This window comes from Pristiophorus japonicus, chromosome 15 (assembly GCF_044704955.1).
Source record: "Pristiophorus japonicus isolate sPriJap1 chromosome 15, sPriJap1.hap1, whole genome shotgun sequence".
NCBI classification, from domain to species: Eukaryota; Metazoa; Chordata; class Chondrichthyes; family Pristiophoridae; genus Pristiophorus; species Pristiophorus japonicus.
In genome coordinates this window covers 32,158,345-32,174,566 of record NC_091991.1, presented here as the reverse complement: position 1 = coordinate 32,174,566, position 16,222 = coordinate 32,158,345, and the positions used below count along the sequence as shown (strand labels likewise).

At 40.6% G+C, this 16,222-nt stretch overlaps 1 protein-coding gene across 3 annotated transcripts in view; it reads left to right on the top strand.

Annotated features, from left to right (window-relative positions):
* The first annotated feature begins 7,098 nt into the window (after positions 1-7,098).
* The window catches only part of gnsa (glucosamine (N-acetyl)-6-sulfatase a), a 48,008-nt gene continuing 38,884 nt past the window's right edge, over positions 7,099-16,222 (top strand). For all 3 annotated transcript variants that reach the window (XR_011596738.1, XM_070900288.1, XM_070900289.1), the window contains exons 1-9: positions 7,099-7,317; positions 7,696-7,755; positions 8,162-8,368; positions 11,982-12,047; positions 12,430-12,528; positions 13,907-14,074; positions 14,717-14,799; positions 14,900-15,018; positions 15,816-15,919. Coding sequence is in view for 2 of the 3 variants with exons in the window: in XM_070900288.1 (XP_070756389.1) it covers positions 7,183-7,317; positions 7,696-7,755; positions 8,162-8,368; positions 11,982-12,047; positions 12,430-12,528; positions 13,907-14,074; positions 14,717-14,799; positions 14,900-15,018; positions 15,816-15,919 (1,041 nt within the window). In the remaining variant the exon portion in view is untranslated. The remainder of the gene's footprint in view (positions 7,318-7,695; positions 7,756-8,161; positions 8,369-11,981; positions 12,048-12,429; positions 12,529-13,906; positions 14,075-14,716; positions 14,800-14,899; positions 15,019-15,815; positions 15,920-16,222) is intronic.

Sequence of the window (16,222 nt, the reverse complement as noted above, 5' to 3'; positions counted from 1 at the left end):
CAGTAATGCATTTGGGAGGGCTAACAAGGCAAAGGAATACACAATAAATGATACGACACCGAGAGAAGTGCAAAGGAACAGAAGGACAAATCCCTGAAGGTAGCAGGACAGGTAGATAAGGTGGTTAAGAAGGCATACGGGATACTTGTCTTTATTAGCCGAGGCATAGAATACAAGAGCAGGGCGGTTATGCTTGTAATGTATAAAACACTAGTTAGGCCACAGCTGGAGTACTGCGTATAGTTCTGGTCACCACATTGCACTAAAGAGGGTACAGAGGAGATTGATGAGGATGTTGCCCGGACTGGAGAATTTTAGGTATGAGGAATGATTAGGTAGGCTGGGGTTGTTTTCTTTGGAACAGAGGAGGCTGAAGGAAGACTTAATTGAGGTGTATAAAATCACTGGATCAACTGGGCTTGTATCCACTGGAGTTTAGAAGAATGAGAGGGGATCTCATAGAAACATATAAAATTTTGACAGGATTGGACAGGTCAGAGACAGGAAGAATGTTCCCGTTGCTGGGGAGTTCCAGAACTAAGTATCACAGTCCAAGAATAAGGAGTAAGCCATTTAGGACCGAGATGAGGAGAAATGTTTTCACTCAGAGAGTGGTTAACCTGTGGAATTCTATACCGCAGAAAGTTGTTGAGGCCAGTTCGTTAGATATATTCAAAAGGGAGTTAGCTATGGCCCTTACGGCCAAAGGGATCAAGGGGTATGGAGAGAAAGCAGGAAAGGGGTACTAAGGTTGAATGATCAGCCATGATCTTATTGAATGGCGGTGCAGGCTCGAAGGGCAAAATGGCCTACTCCTGCACCTAATTTCTATTTTTCTATGAGGGGCTTGGATAGAGTGGATAGGAAGGACATTAGCAGAGAGGTCAATAACTAGGGGGTATAGATTTAAAGTAATTAGGAGAAGGATTAGAGGGGAGTTGAGGAGAATCTTTATCACCCAGAATGGTGGGGGTCTGGAACTCACTGCTTGAAAGGGTGGTAGAGGCAGAAACCCTCATCGCATTTAAAAAGTATTTGGATATGGACTTGAAGCACTGTAACCTACAAGGCTGACCTGGAGCTGGAAAGTGGGATTTCAGCTGGCACAGACACAATGAGATGAATGGCTTCCTTCTGTGCCATAAATTTCAATGATTTTATGATTCTTCTATGATTCTATAAAGGATGTTGAGAAAATTCCGGCATATAGCATATTTAGCTTGGATGATGTGGAATCTATATGGGTAGAGCTGCAGAATACCAAAGGGCAAAAAACGTTAGTGGGAGTTGTGTACAGACCTCCAAACAGTAGTAGTGATGTTGGGGAGGGCATCAAACAGGAAATTAGGGGTGCATGCAATAAAGGTGCAGCAGTTATCATGGGTGACTTTAATATGCATATAGATTAGGCTAACCAAACTGGAAGCAATACGGTGGAGGAGGATTTCCTGGAGTGCATAAGGGATGGTTTTCTAGACCAATATGTCGAGGAACCAACTAGGGGGGAGGCCATCTTAGACTGGGTGTTGTGTAATGAAAGAGGATTAATTAGCAATCTCGTTGTGTGAGGCCCCTTGGGGAAGAGTAACCATAATATGGTGGAATTCTACATTAGGATGGAGAATGAAACAGTTAATTCAGAGACCATGGTCCAGAACTTAAAGAAGGGTAACTTTGAAGTTATGAGGCGTGAATTGGCTAGGATAGATTGGTGAATGATACTTAAGGGGTTGACAGTGGATGGGCAATGGCAGACATTTAGAGACCGCATGGATGAACTACAACAATTGTACATCCCTGTCTGGTGTAAAAATAAAAAAGGGAAGGTGGCTCAACCGTGGCTATCAAAGGAAATCAGGGATGGTATTAAAGCCAAGGAAGTGGCATACAAATTGGCCAGAAATAGCAGCGAACCCGGGAACTGGGAGAAATTTAGAACTCAGTAGAGGAGGACAAAGGGTTTGATTAGGGCAGGGAAAATAGAGTACGAGAGGAAGCTTGCAAAAGTTTCTATAGATATGTAAAGACAAATGTAGGTCCCCTGCAGTCAGAATCAGGGGAAGTCATAACGGGGAACAAAGAAATGGCAGACCAATTGAACAAGTACTTTGGTTCGATATTCACTAAGGAGGACACAAACAACCTTCCGGATATAAAAGGGGTCAGAGGGTCTAGTAAGAAGGAGGAACTGAGGGAAATCCTTATTAGTTGAGAAATTGTGTTGGGGAAATTGATGGGATTGAAGGTCGATAAATCCCCAGGGCCTGATGGACTGCATCCCAGAGTACTTAAGGAGGTGGCCTTGGAAATAGTGGATGCATTGACAGTCATTTTCCAACATTCCATAGACTCTGGATCAGTTCCTATGGAGTGGAGGTTAGACAATGTAACCCCACTTTTTAAAAAAGGAGGGAGAGAGAAAACAGGGAATTATAGACCGGTCAGTCTGACATCGGTAGTAGGTAAAATGATGGAATCATTAAGGATGTCATATCAGCGCATTTGGAAAGAGATGACATGATAGGTCCAAGTCAGCATGGATTTGTGAAAGGGAAATCATGCTTGACAAATCTTCTGGAATTTTTTGAGGATGTTTCCAGTAGAGTGGACAAGGGATAACCAGTTGATGTGGTGTATTTGGACTTTCAGAAGGCTTTCGACAAGGTCCCACACAAGAGATTAATGTGCAAAGTTAAAGCACATGGGATTGGGGGTAGTGTGCTGACGTGGATTGAGAACTGGTTGGCAGACAGGAAGCAAAGAGTAGGAGTAAATGGGTACTTTGCAGAATGGCAGGCAGTGACTAATGGGGTACCGCAAGGTTCTGTGCTGGGGCCCCAGCTGTTTACATTGTACATTAATGATTTAGACGAGGGGATTAAATGTAGTATCTCCAAATTTGCGGATGACACTAAGTTGGGTGGCAGTGTGAGCTGCGAGGAGGATGCTATGAGGCTGCAGAGTGACTTGGATAGGTTAGGTGAGTGGGCAAATGCATGGCAGATGAAGTATAATGTGGATAAATGTGAGGTTATCCACTTTGGTGGTAAAAACAGAGAGACAGACTATTATCTGAATGGTGACAGATTAGGAAAAGGGGAGGTGCAACGAGACCTGGGTGTCATGGTACATCAATCATTGAAAGTTGGCATGCAGATGCAGCAGGCAGTTAAGAAAGCAAATGGCATGTTGGCCTTCATAGCGAGGGGATTTGAGTACAGGGGCAGGGAGGTGTTACTACAGTTGTACAGGGCCTTGGTGAGGCCACACCTGGAGTATTGTGTACAGTTTTGGTCTCCTAACTTGAGGAAGGACATTCTTGCTATTGAGGGAGTGCAGCGAAGGTTCACCAGACTCATTCCCCGGATGGCAGGACTGACATATCAAGAAAAACTGGATCAACTGGGCTTGTATTCACTGGAGTTCAGAAGAATGAGAGGGATCTCATAGAAACATTTAAAATTCTGATGGGTTTAGATAGGTTAGATGCAGGAAGAATGTTCCCAATGTTGGGGAAGTCCAGAACCAGGGGTCACAGTCTAAGGATAAGGGGTAAGCCATTTAGGACCGAGATGAGGAGAAACTTCTTCACCCAGAGAGTGGTGAACCTGTGGAATTCTCTACCACAGAAAGTTGTTGAGGCCAATTCACTAAATATATTCAAAAAGGAGTTAGATATAATCCTTATTACTAGGGGGATCAAGGGGTATGGCGAGAAAACAGGAATGGGGTACTGAAGTTGCATGTACAGCCATGAACTCATTGAATGGTGTTGCAGGCTCGAAGGGCCGAACGATCTGCTCCTGCACCTATTTTCTATAGTAGAAAAGGAATGTAGCAACACGGATAGAAAGTTGATCTGTAATTTGTCGTTAGCGACGAAGCAAAAGCATTCGCCACTGGCCCCCGAAGTAAGCTTCACACAAAAATCTCACGATTTCTGTTGCGAGAAGTTCGACTTTTCCAACATGCAGTTGAAATCAACGTAGTTTAGTGGAAATCCCGCAGCGCAAACTACTGTGATGTCAAGAAGCAGTCTAAGCAACCAATCACAGTGCAGAATTCTCACAGACCAAGAACTTGGAAGTGAGTAAGCTAACTTTTTTTACAAATGTTATAACAAACAAAACAAAGATTGGGGCTCTCACCTGGGGAAAAGGTAACCCTGAAATAAAGATGAACAAACTTTAAAAAGAAAAAAAAATTAACTTTTCTTAAAAAATATTTTTTTTTACTAAAATGGATAAATTTGACACTCCATAAAATTTAACTTAGTTTTTCAGGACCATAACATTTCTTTAGCAGTCACTACGCTGTTAAAATCCCAGTTACACCTCATCCAAAAGGGTTTAACTTGAAATGGGGTATTTAGCTGTGGTATTACCGTGGAAGAGCTGAAGTTTTCATCAGTTTCCCTTATTAGACAGATTACACTGATTGCCAGCTATTTGGGGTGGAGGGGGCGGGGAGCACAGTGCAGCCTGTGTCGGAGCAGGGAATGACTGACCGCAACTGCAGGATTTCCCCATTTAGATGCGCATGTGCTACATCCTGAAGTTGCGGTTAGTTTCAATGAGGTAATAACAGAGAATGCTGTTATTACCCACCACAAATTCCAGGCCAACGTGCATTGTTTGGGCTGGAAGTGGTGTACCTCAGGGGTCAGTGCTGTATCCACTTTTGTTCTTGGTATATATAAATAATTTGGACTTGGGTGGAAGGGAGCGCAACATCAAAATTTGCAAATGACACAAAAGTAAGAGGTTTAGCAAACAGCAAGGTGAACTGTAAAATACCTAAAAAACATAGATACATGAGCAGAATGGGCAAACTGATTCAATTTAATGCAGAAAAGTGTGAATTACTACATTTTGGAAGGAAAAAAAAGAAAGGGCATATGCATTCAATGCAAAAACCTTGAAAGGTGTGGATGAACAGAGAGATGTAGTGGTTCAAATATATAGTTCCCTGAAAGTGTAGGTGTAGATTGAAAAAAAGTATATAAAGGGCCAAAAACATTTTGGGTTTTATAAATAAGGGCAGACAGTAGTAAAGAGGTAATGAAATATTTGTAGAAAATAATGATTATGCCACAGTTGGTGTACTGTGCAGTTTTAGAAAGGACATTAAAATCATAAAGAACTTACAACATTAGATTCACTAGGATGATATTATACATATAATGAGAGACTTGAGATGATTTCCATTGGAGTAGAGAAGGCTAAGAAGAGATCTAATAGCAGTTTTTAAAATGATGAAGAGTTTTGATAGGTTAAATAGAGAACAACCATTTCCTCTCGTTGGGAAGTCTCTGATAGTGGATCATTAATTTAAAATTAGCACTAAGAGAGTGAGGAGATAGGTTAGGAAAAATCATTTACGCAAAGGGTTGTTGGAGCATTGAGTACTTTGCCACAGGCAAAGACAATTACATCTTTTAAGGGTAAAATGGATAAATAGTTGAAATAGATGAATATGCAGTGCTATGGCGAGAGATCAGTGGGATTCATTTTTGATTGTTTCAGAAAAGGTCACAATGGGTCTTCTTCCGTGCTGTAAGCATTTAGGGGCTGAAATTGCCTGTTTCCCTAAGGCCTCTTAACATCAGAAATCAGCAGCAATGCTGCGGAGTGCAATGGCCACCGACTTTTCGTGTAATGGCTGTCATTATTAAAATTCCGCTTCTGCGGTATCCCAGCGGTGACCCACTCCCACCATTACCGCTCCGTTGCTGCCGATCTGTGCTAAGTGTGTCATCACAGTGCGCACCGCCGATGTTCCCGCCGACGGCGAACTTCCACCATGAAAATCTTCTTCCCTCTGAGCGGTGGCAAAATCTGCTTTTTCCCCGACGGTGCAGTGAGGCTGTGGCCTTCTGCAATGGCAATGCGGCTCCCATTAAAGGGGAGGACGCACTGCCGCTGCCAGGCATTACAACACAGAGTGCAAACACATTATTCCAAACTTAAGTTCAACTCTGGTATTTCTTTCTTCTAAGGATGTAATTTCCTCTTCTTAAAGATATTTTTTTGACTCCCAATTTTTTAAAAATTTGACAACATGCATACCATCTGCATCTGTAAGGGCAGAGGGATGACCTGCTCCCCAACTTCTGCTAATGGATGCAACTCTGAAACTGACAGATAGTGGATAGTCTAGAGAGCCCCAAGGTATTTCTTCTCTTTGAAAAAAGCCATATCTCTACTTCAGGGCAAAGATTGCTTCTCTTGCTGAAGCCACCAGTACCTCAGTACGTCTCATACCCGCAAACCTGGTCAGCATACCAACCTCCAGTTCTGATGAAAGATAATCAAGCTGAAACGTTAACTCTGCTTCTCTCTCCACAGATGCTGCCTTACCTGCTGAGTGTTTCCAGCATTTTCTTTTTTTATACCAACCTCCAGTGTTATTCCGAGTCCCTTCTGAGCCGGGGAAGCGGGAACACCAAGCATAGGGAGTTCCCCAGCTCCAACTCCTTTGTATTATTGGCCTTGTAAGGGGTGAGCGGAGGTACTGCTCCTTACTAGAAACTCTGGAATCAATGGGCCCTGGCAGCTCACCATTTTTTTCTGGTAAGTTTTTCTGAACTCACAGTGGGACTGTGTATATTTAATATGAATGGCTTCCCTCATCTGTACATATCTCTGAGATGGTCATTATTCTTATTCTCTTCTGCATCCTCAGTTACATGGTCCATTCAACCGTACATATTGCAACAATAAAAATAAGCTGCTTACAAAAGACGATCATGGGATAAACTATTAACGTATGTGGTGCTTGGAAATCTTTTGTTGCTTTTGGGCTGCTAAGTAACCTTTCTTTGAATCTCACTGTAATAAAATATTTAAAAGAATTGTTAGTTGTCAACAATGAAATCATTTGTGATTATGTGGGGCCCACCAGAAAAAAAATAAAAAGTAAAATTAACTAAATACATATAATGCTAAACTATTACAGCGAATTATGTATTTTAAAAGTAATATATTTGCGAAAAATATGCATTCCCCTCTGACTTGTAAATTGCTGTTGCCCTTTGAAAGGTCTCACCAGGTGCTGTGAGCAGCTGATGCTGCTTTCCTGTTCTGGGGGCATGTGACTGGTGAATCATAGAGCAGGAGCAGAGAGAGCGCAGCTTAGTTCAGCCTGGCCAGCGATCAGCGTCGAGTGTCCCAGCACAGAGCCATGGCTTCACTTTCCCTGCCGGATTGTGCAGTCATGCTCTTGTTTTTCTTTGCTACTGTTGAAGCGATCAACTCGAAGAAGCCGAATATCGTTTTGATCCTCACCGACGATCAGGATGTTCTCCTGGGCGGAATGGTGAGAGACTCCTCGCTGGGGGAGGCGAAAGAGCAGAGTGCCAGTGGCTCGCTGTAAAGCAGCAGAGATCGCTGCTTTTCTTTGAAAAGAAAGCTGCCGTCAATAACATCAGGCCTGGTGCAGTTATCAGCAAAATCCGGCCTGCAAGGCCTGGCTTAAGGATGCAATAAACCAGCTGGGTGACGCCAAAGCCTGCATATCTGAATTTGTTTTTTTATGATTTAAGTATGCAAATCTAAGACTATCAACTGAAAGCACTTTTTGTATTTTCTCCCAATTAAGTGTAGGAAATAGGGGACACTGGTCGTTTTTTTAATTTTTCAAAATATACATAATCAGAGTTATAATGCATTCAAGCTTGAACCTTTTTTTCTGCAGACACCATTGAAGAAAACTGGAAAACTTATTGGAGACCTTGGGATAACCTTTTCTAATGTGGTGAGCTGTCTTTGCTTTTTTTTGTTCTTGAACTAAACTTCAGTTTGAACAGGGTAGTTTAACCCCTGCCCCTGTCTGGTTGATATGACTTGGAGGACTTTAATTTTTACTTTTGGGGTGTTACTATGCCAAAATGGTATTGTTGGTGCAGTTTTAACTTGCTTTCTGTATTGATAGCTTGGTGTTTCCTTGAATGGTGGAATTTTTCTCGTTTCAGCTTGATCAATAGATGTTTTATCATGTTAGTAGTTCAGGCAAGTTTTAACATGAGCAAAACTAGGGTTACATGCTCACTTTTATAGGAATAGATTTCATTTTTGTTTTAAACTTACCGGTACTTGAAAATAGTGCAGTATGCATGATTGCAATACTTGTTTTTACATTTGTCTGTTTGTTTTTTATTCAGTATGTAGCCAGCCCACTGTGCTGTCCCAGCAGAGCCAGTATCCTGACTGGAAAGTATCCACACAATCACCGTGTATTTAATAATACACTAGAAGGAAACTGCAGTAGCAAAGCATGGCAAAAAACACAAGAGCCTAATACGTTTTCAGCTATCCTCCATAGTCATTGTGGGTATCGGACATTTTTTGCAGGAAAATATTTGAATGAGGTAAAGTTCTTATTTTATTTTTGTAGTTGGAATTTTATTGATTAAACATTTAACAAACATTATGGTATTCACCATTCTAAGAAAAGTATTCCTCTTTTGTACCAGTGTAAGTACGATCATTATCTGAAAGGAAATATTTGAGGCTTTTATGGATTATTTTGAGTGGCATTGGCAGGTTTCAAAGACAGCATGTTTTTAAAAACTAGCTGTATTCCAAGATGTCTTATAGCATAGCCTTTGGGACTAGTGTGAAATGAGAACAAAATACTCGAAATATACAGCAAGCTAGTCAAAATTTATAAAAGTTAAAAGACTCTAGTTTTATTTCATTACAGATGTTGACTGTTTCAGCATCTGTCTTAATTTTCAGATTTGCAGCCTTGTGTATGAATAAAGATAATCTGGGATGGGAGGATATAGTTATGTTGGACTTTTGTGTTGGGGAAGTAGGTTTAAGGCAAGATATAATGAGTGTCTGAACTTATGTAAATGAGATTGTTTCTACTTGCTGAATTGGTCACTTGGTGCAGAACTTTGGGATCAGTACAGGAAGCACCAAATGAACAGACAAGATTTCTGTGATCCTACTTTTGCTTGTATTTTTAATGAGTGATTTTCATGTGATTTTTTTTTCTTTTTGCTGTCCTTGCCTTGTCTCCATTTATTTTGATGAGATATGATGAATTTTCACATGGAGCAATTGCATTCAAAAATGAAAGTAGCTTTTACTGAGTGAGTGTCTGGAAGATGCTCCGAAGGACATCTGATGTGATCTGTGTGGTACAGTGAACATGGAACAGAGTATTCTTGATGTTGCTCCTAACATTACCAAAGAGGTCATCCCCACCACCCTAATGTTTGATTTTTCTCTACTGTTCCATGTTTTCATCTGATAATGTAAAACTTACTGTCCCTCCTTTCATAACTGGTGCATTGAATTTAGTGAGGCATTATCAATGTTTATCAGCTGTTGCTGTTAGGAATATATGCTACTAAATAGCACATGCTTCACTAAATCACAAGCTGCCACTTCTTGATTACTTTCTACAAGGTACTGTTTATATTAAAAAAAATATTAATACTGTCAAAGTGACTTGCAGAATTTCAGTAAGGTTAAGATTTCCTTTCTTCACAAAAATGAAAGTAATGGCCCAAATTATGAGTGGCAGAAGATAATTTGTGGTTGCTTTAGAAACATAGAAAATAGGTGCAGGAGTAGGCCATTCGGCCCTTCTAGCCTGCACTGCCATTCAATGAGTTCATGGCTGAACATTCAACTTCAGTACCCCATTCCTGCTTTCTCGCCATACCCCTTGATCCCCCTAGTAGTAAGGACCTCATCTAACTCCTTTTTGAATATATTTAGTGAATTGGCCTCAACAACTTTCTGTGGTAGAGAATTCCACAGGTTCACCACTCTCGGTGAAGAAGTTCCTCCGCATCTCGGTCCGAAATGGCTTACCCCTTATCCTTAGACTGTGACCTCTGGTTCTGGACTTCCCCAACATTGGGAACATTCGTCCTGCATCTAACCTGTCTAACCCTGTCAGAATTTTAAATGTTTCTGAGATCCCTCTCATTCTTCTGAACTCCAGTGAATACAAGCCCAGTTGATCCAGTCTTTCTTGATAGGTCAGTCCCACCATCCCGGGAATCAGTCTGGTGAACCTTCGCTGCACTCCCTCAATAGCAAGAATGTCCTTCCTCAAGTTAGGAGACCAAAACTGTACACAATACTCCAGGTGTGGCCTCACCAATGCCCTGTACAACTGTAGCAACACCTTCCTGCCCCTGTACTCAAATCCCCTCGCTATGAAGGCCAACATGCCATTTGCTTTCTTAACCGCCTGCTGTACCTGCATGCCAACCTTCAATGACTGATGTACCACGACACCCAGGTCTCTTTGCACCTCCCCTTTTCCTAATCTGTCACCATTCAGATAATAGTCTGTCTCTCTGTTTTTACCACCAAAGTGGATAACCTCACATTTATCCACATTATACTTCATCTGCCATGCATTTGCCCACTCACCTAACCTATCCAAGTCACTCTGCAGCCTCACAGCATCCTCCTCGCAGCTCACACTGCCACCCAACTTAGTGTCATCTGCAAATTTGGAGATACTACATTTAATCCCCTCATCTAAATCATTAATGTACAGTGTAAACAGCTGGGGCCCCAGCACAGAACCTTGCGGTACCCCACTAGTCACTGCCTGCCATTCTGAAAAGTACCCATTTACTCCTACTCTTTGCTTCCTGTCTGACAACCAGTTCTCAATCCATGTCAGCACACTACCCCCAATCCCATGTGCTCTAACTTTGCACATCAATCTCTTGTGTGGGACCTTGTCGAACGCCTTCTGAAAGTCCAAATATACCACATCAACTGGTTCTCCCTTGTCCACTCTACTGGAAACATCCTCAAAAAATTCCAGAAGATTTGTCAAGCATGATTTCCCTTTCACAAATCCATGCTGACTTGGACCTATCATGTCACCTCTTTCCAAATGCACTGCTATGACATCCTTAATAATTGATTCCATCATTTTACCCACTACCGATGTCAGGCTGACCGGTCTATAATTCCCTGTTTTTTCTCTCCCTCCTTTTTTTAAAAAGTGGGGTTACATTGGCTACCCTCCACTCTATAGGAACTGATCCAGAGTCAATGAAATGTTGGAAAATGACTGTCAATGCATCCACTATTTCCAAGGCCACCTCCTTAAGTACTCTGGGATGCAGTCCATCAGGCCCTGGGGATTTATCGGCCTTCAATCCCATCAATTTCCCCAACACAATTTCTCGGCTAATAAGGATTTCCCTCAGTTCCTCCTCCTTACTAGACCCCCCGACCCCTTTTATAACCGAAAGGTTGTTTGTGTCCTCCTTCGTGAATACCGAACCAAAGTACTTGTTCAATTGGTCCGCCATTTCTTTGTTCCCCGTTATGACTTCCCCTGATTCTGACTGCAGGGGACCTACGTTTGTCTTTACTAACCTTTTTCTCTTTACATATCTATAGAAAGTTTTGCAATCTGTCTTAATGTTCCCTGCAAGCTTCTTCTCATTCTCCATTTTCCCTGCCCTAATCAAACCCTTTGTCCTCCTCTGCTGAGTTCTAAATTTCTCCCAGTCCCCAGGTTCGCTGCTATTTCTGGCCAATTTGTATGCCACTTCCTTGGCTTTAATACTATCCCTGATTTCCCTTGATAGCCACAGTTGAGCCACCTTCCCTTTTTTATTTTTATGCCAGACAGGAATATACAATTGTTGTAGTTCATCCATGCGGTCTCTAAATGTCTGCCATTGCCCATCCAAAGTCAACCCCTTAAGTATCATTCGCCAATCCATCCCAGCCAATTCACGCCTCATTCAATTTCTTTACCCTCCCCAACATGAGGAGAGATACTTCCCCATAGAGCAGTGGGTGGGGGTGAATTAATGTTTCTCCTATTGTGTAATTTTAACATGACCTTTTTTCCAGAGGCCTTGCTTTGTAGCTAAAGAGTGGTAGCAAAACTATTCATTAATTTAACTGTAAATATAAATTTCCCCCTCTGGTAAACACTAAGCATTCATGGTTACTCTTTGTGCATTACTTATTCCACAGTATGGATCTGAGGCTGCAGGTGGGATTGAACATGTCCCACCAGGTTGGGATTACTGGTATGCTCTGGTAAGTGTTTACAAGGAGCTCATAGTTGATCTTCAAAACAGCTGTTCAAGTGTGTAATTACTAGGTAGATGCAGTAGGAATTCTGTAGAATTTGCATTCCAAATAAAGTTCAGCCATGTAACAGGGCTGGACAAGTTGCACACTTGGGAATGAATCAATCAGCAAAAAAAAAAATTAATTTTTTTTCCCCCAATTCTACAAGTGTCTAACTGATCATTGATGGAAATTGAAATGTACAAGATGTGAGAAAATATGGATTACTTTATCGTTGGATATTGCTGCATTGTAAATGTTTCTTTTTGTATCCATTGTATTTTTTTTGGGTGGGGAGCATGAACTCTGTATAATGCAATGCTGACAATTTTCATCTTTCTCTCGTTAGGCGAAGAACTCAAAATACTACAACTACACACTTTCTGTTAATGGAAAACCGCAGTATCACGGCCAAAACTATAGCCAAGATTATCTAACTGATCTACTAGTAAGTCATTTCTGCATTTTGTTTGTTGGCAGATAGCCAGGTATATTTCATGAATGAATTTGAATAGAAATTTAACTAGGGTGTGAAAGTCTCCTGATGAGCCAAAGTTTCTTGCCATGCTAGCAAATAATGACCATTGTATGGGACCACTTCAACTGGGTGATGGAACTATTCTGATAATGGGTGATGGGAATTTTAATTTCTCCCTCCCAGGTCAAACCTAATTTATTCTTAAGCAATCTGTAAAATTACTTGTTTTAGACAATATTTCCCTGTGTCCAGTGTACTTTGAAGGCAAGAAAGAAACAACTGGCATTTGTATAGCTCCTGAAACGTTAACTCTGTTTCTCGCTCCAAAGATGCTGCCTGACCTGTTAAGTATTTCCAGCATTTTCTGTTAGTTTCAGATTTCCAGCATCTGCGATATTTTTCTTTTGTAGAAGTACTATTGTAAAGTAGGAAACATGGTGGCTAATTTGCACATTGCAAGGTCCCACCAATAGCAATAAAATAAATGACCAGATGATCTGTTGTAGGTCTTGGTTAAGAGATAAAGGTTGGCAGGGTCACCGGGAGAACTCCCCCGCTCTTCTTGATCTTTTACGTTCACCTGCAGGTAGATGGGAGTCTCTTGTTTAACGTCTCATTTTGACTCTGCAGCACTGCACTGAAGTGTCAGCCTAGATTTTGCTCAAATCTTGGAGTAGGGCTTGAACCCACAACTTTCTGACTTGGAGGTCCACCACTTGAGACAAACTGACAAATGCTGTAAATTAGAAGTTACACTTGTGAACATTATTTCTCATTCAAGTATCTTTATACTGCTTTTGAGTCTTAGCTGGGGCTTGACTGCCCCTGGATCCATTCTAGTCTCTCAGGCAATCCATCGCCATCCTGGTTTTCTTTGCTCCATATTCTCTCTCCTCCCTTCTCTTTTGCATCTCTTATCTTTCCAAGGGAAAATCTGAGGTGGAGAAAGATGGTGCAACCTTGGTGTGGGAGTGGTGCCATTCAAGAATTCAGTATGGCTGATGTGTGCAGGTCTAATTTGATATATATGCTGTAGTGAACGATGCTCTACTAAGTAGTAAATTACCTCACACAATCTATGCAGCATTTAAGCTTGCATAATTAGAGGCTTGCCCTGAGGTACTGAAGTTATTGGAAGGCTGCTGCTCTTGTTTGAGAGGGGTCTTTGACTGTTACCCCTTCTGCTTCATTGTTTGGACCTGTAAAATGCATGGCAATAGTCTCCATTTGATTTTTAGTATGCTGTGATTTTTCTCCAGTATTTGCACACTAGCTGTGTATTTGGTGTATTTTACAATTCCTGTAACTTCAGTTAGCCTATTCTAACCTCTACACTTTTATTTGGCAGTCAAATGTTTCCTTGGAGTTCTTGGAATACAAAACGAAGCATGTGCCATTCTTTATGATGATCTCTACTCCAGCGCCACACTCCCCTTGGACTCCTGCCCCACAATATGAAAAGAGCTTTTCAGATGTTAAAGCACCAAGAAACACTAACTTTAATATACATGGAAAGGTACTATGTACTGAATAGCAGATAGTACTTCAGTGTATTAAAATGGTTATCTTCCTGTTTTGTCCCAGTTGTGATTAACTTACTTTTGCTTGTATACTTTCCATTGTATTAACTATAAACCCTTAGCCTGTAACACATTGAAGCAAAGTCACACTGGAGACATCTAGTACAATTGCTGGAACAAAAATAAGCAGTGAAACTGACTTACTCTGGTTACATTTAATTAACATACTATGCAATTACACATCTTGAGTAAAATAAATGTGTGAAAACTCCAATCTGTTCAAATCCAGTATAGTAACGCAGCACAGTAACATAAGGTGTGATTGCAGGCTTAAGCTGTAATTATTACTCTTCTGATTGAGTTGATGTTGCAGCATGCTCTCTCTTGTGTGCATGGGTGGGGCAAAAGAAAGGACTTAGCAGCTTCACTGCATATATTTCCAGAGTTAGCTAAAGCTGTGTGAAAGACAGTTGCATACCATAGCAGCGCAATGAAAATGATGGAGATGCAAAACTTTATGGGAAGGTGTAAATGCAGAATATGCAGATGACTGACCAAAATTTCCATCAACAAGTGGCTTTTAAATGGCATTCGAATGCTTCTCAATTGACACTTAACTTTTTTTTTAAACTTCGAAGGGCAAACATTGGCTAATCAGGCAAGCAAAGACTCCCATGACCAACTCTTCAATTAATTTTCTGGATAACGCTTTCAGGAAAAGGTCTGGCTGTTTCTCATTCATTTTCATTTCTTTAATCTGTTTTACCCTTTCTTTAAAACTTGTGGATGTTTAATTCATAATCCTAGATTATTTTTCTTAGATGGCAAACCCTGCTGTCAGTGGATGATCTTGTAGAAAAAGTTGTGAAGAAGCTTGATGCAATCAAAGAGCTAGAAAACACCTATATTTTCTTCACATCTGATAATGGCTATCATACAGGTAAGTAGTAATAGTTTCTTTATTTCCTGTTTAAAAGATTCATGCTTTTATTTGAAGCTGAAGACTTGGTGTATGATGCTCATTATAGTGGAGTGCTCTCATACAATGGATTACAAACCCAACATTGTAAAGTGACCAGTATTCTGTTATAAACATTTGTCTTGAATTGTTGTACAGGTTGTGAAATTAAGATCTCCATATGTTGTGTGGCAGAATGTATTTGATGCTGTTCAGCATTTAGTTGCAGTAAAAGTTTGCATTTAAGTTGGCTTCGGTTATCAGGATTTTTAGTTTCTGTACAATTGTTTATAAAATTCTCCATTATATTTAAGTAAGGTATTTGATAGGGATACATGCACTCAACTTCTAACAGGTTGTAGTGGATTTTGCAACAATTAATAAATGTACAATTGTAACTACCCACATCAAAGTACAGAGAGTTCATTATTCCTTCAGTTTAAAAAGGTGATCAAGCAGACTTCTTTGCTAATTCTGCAGTAACCATCTGCTTGCTGTACAATCTCCTAGCTATAATCGGAACTTCAATGTGTAAAATTGCAGCCATAATTCTCCATTGTAACATTCCTCATCCATTTATCAATACACTAATGCTGTACCAAAATTGTTTCCTATAATACATTTGGGACAATACATTTTATTCTACTCCATTTTACTGGTAGGACATGTATTATAAGATTATTTAAAGTGAAGAATGCACAGCAGAAGCACAAGATACATAATGTCTAGATATTAATAGGCATTTCTGCTGTAGTAACATCCTGCTCAATGTATTTTAGGTCAGTTTTCTTTGCCAATTGACAAACGACAGCTTTACGAATTTGATATTAAAGTGCCATTGCTTGTGCGAGGACCTGGAATCAAACCTAACATAAGCAGTAAGGTATGTGTGCCAAACTGATTCTTGTCTGAATGGTGGGTGGATTAATTTGTTCTTTGATCACTAACTCAGTCTATAAATGTAGAGTCTGGGTGGAATATTTAAGTCTGAGTCCTGGTCAAGATACTCTAGAAAGCAAGGTGGTCCTCAATTAAAAGCAATTCAGTATAGCTACATAAAATGTACTAGATCTGGCCATGTAGTCTTGGGAGCTGTTTCCTTAATGTGATTTATTATAGTGCAACAACTAATTTCAATGTATAGCTCACTTTTAACTCCAGCAACATATCCTTCAGTAATACACGG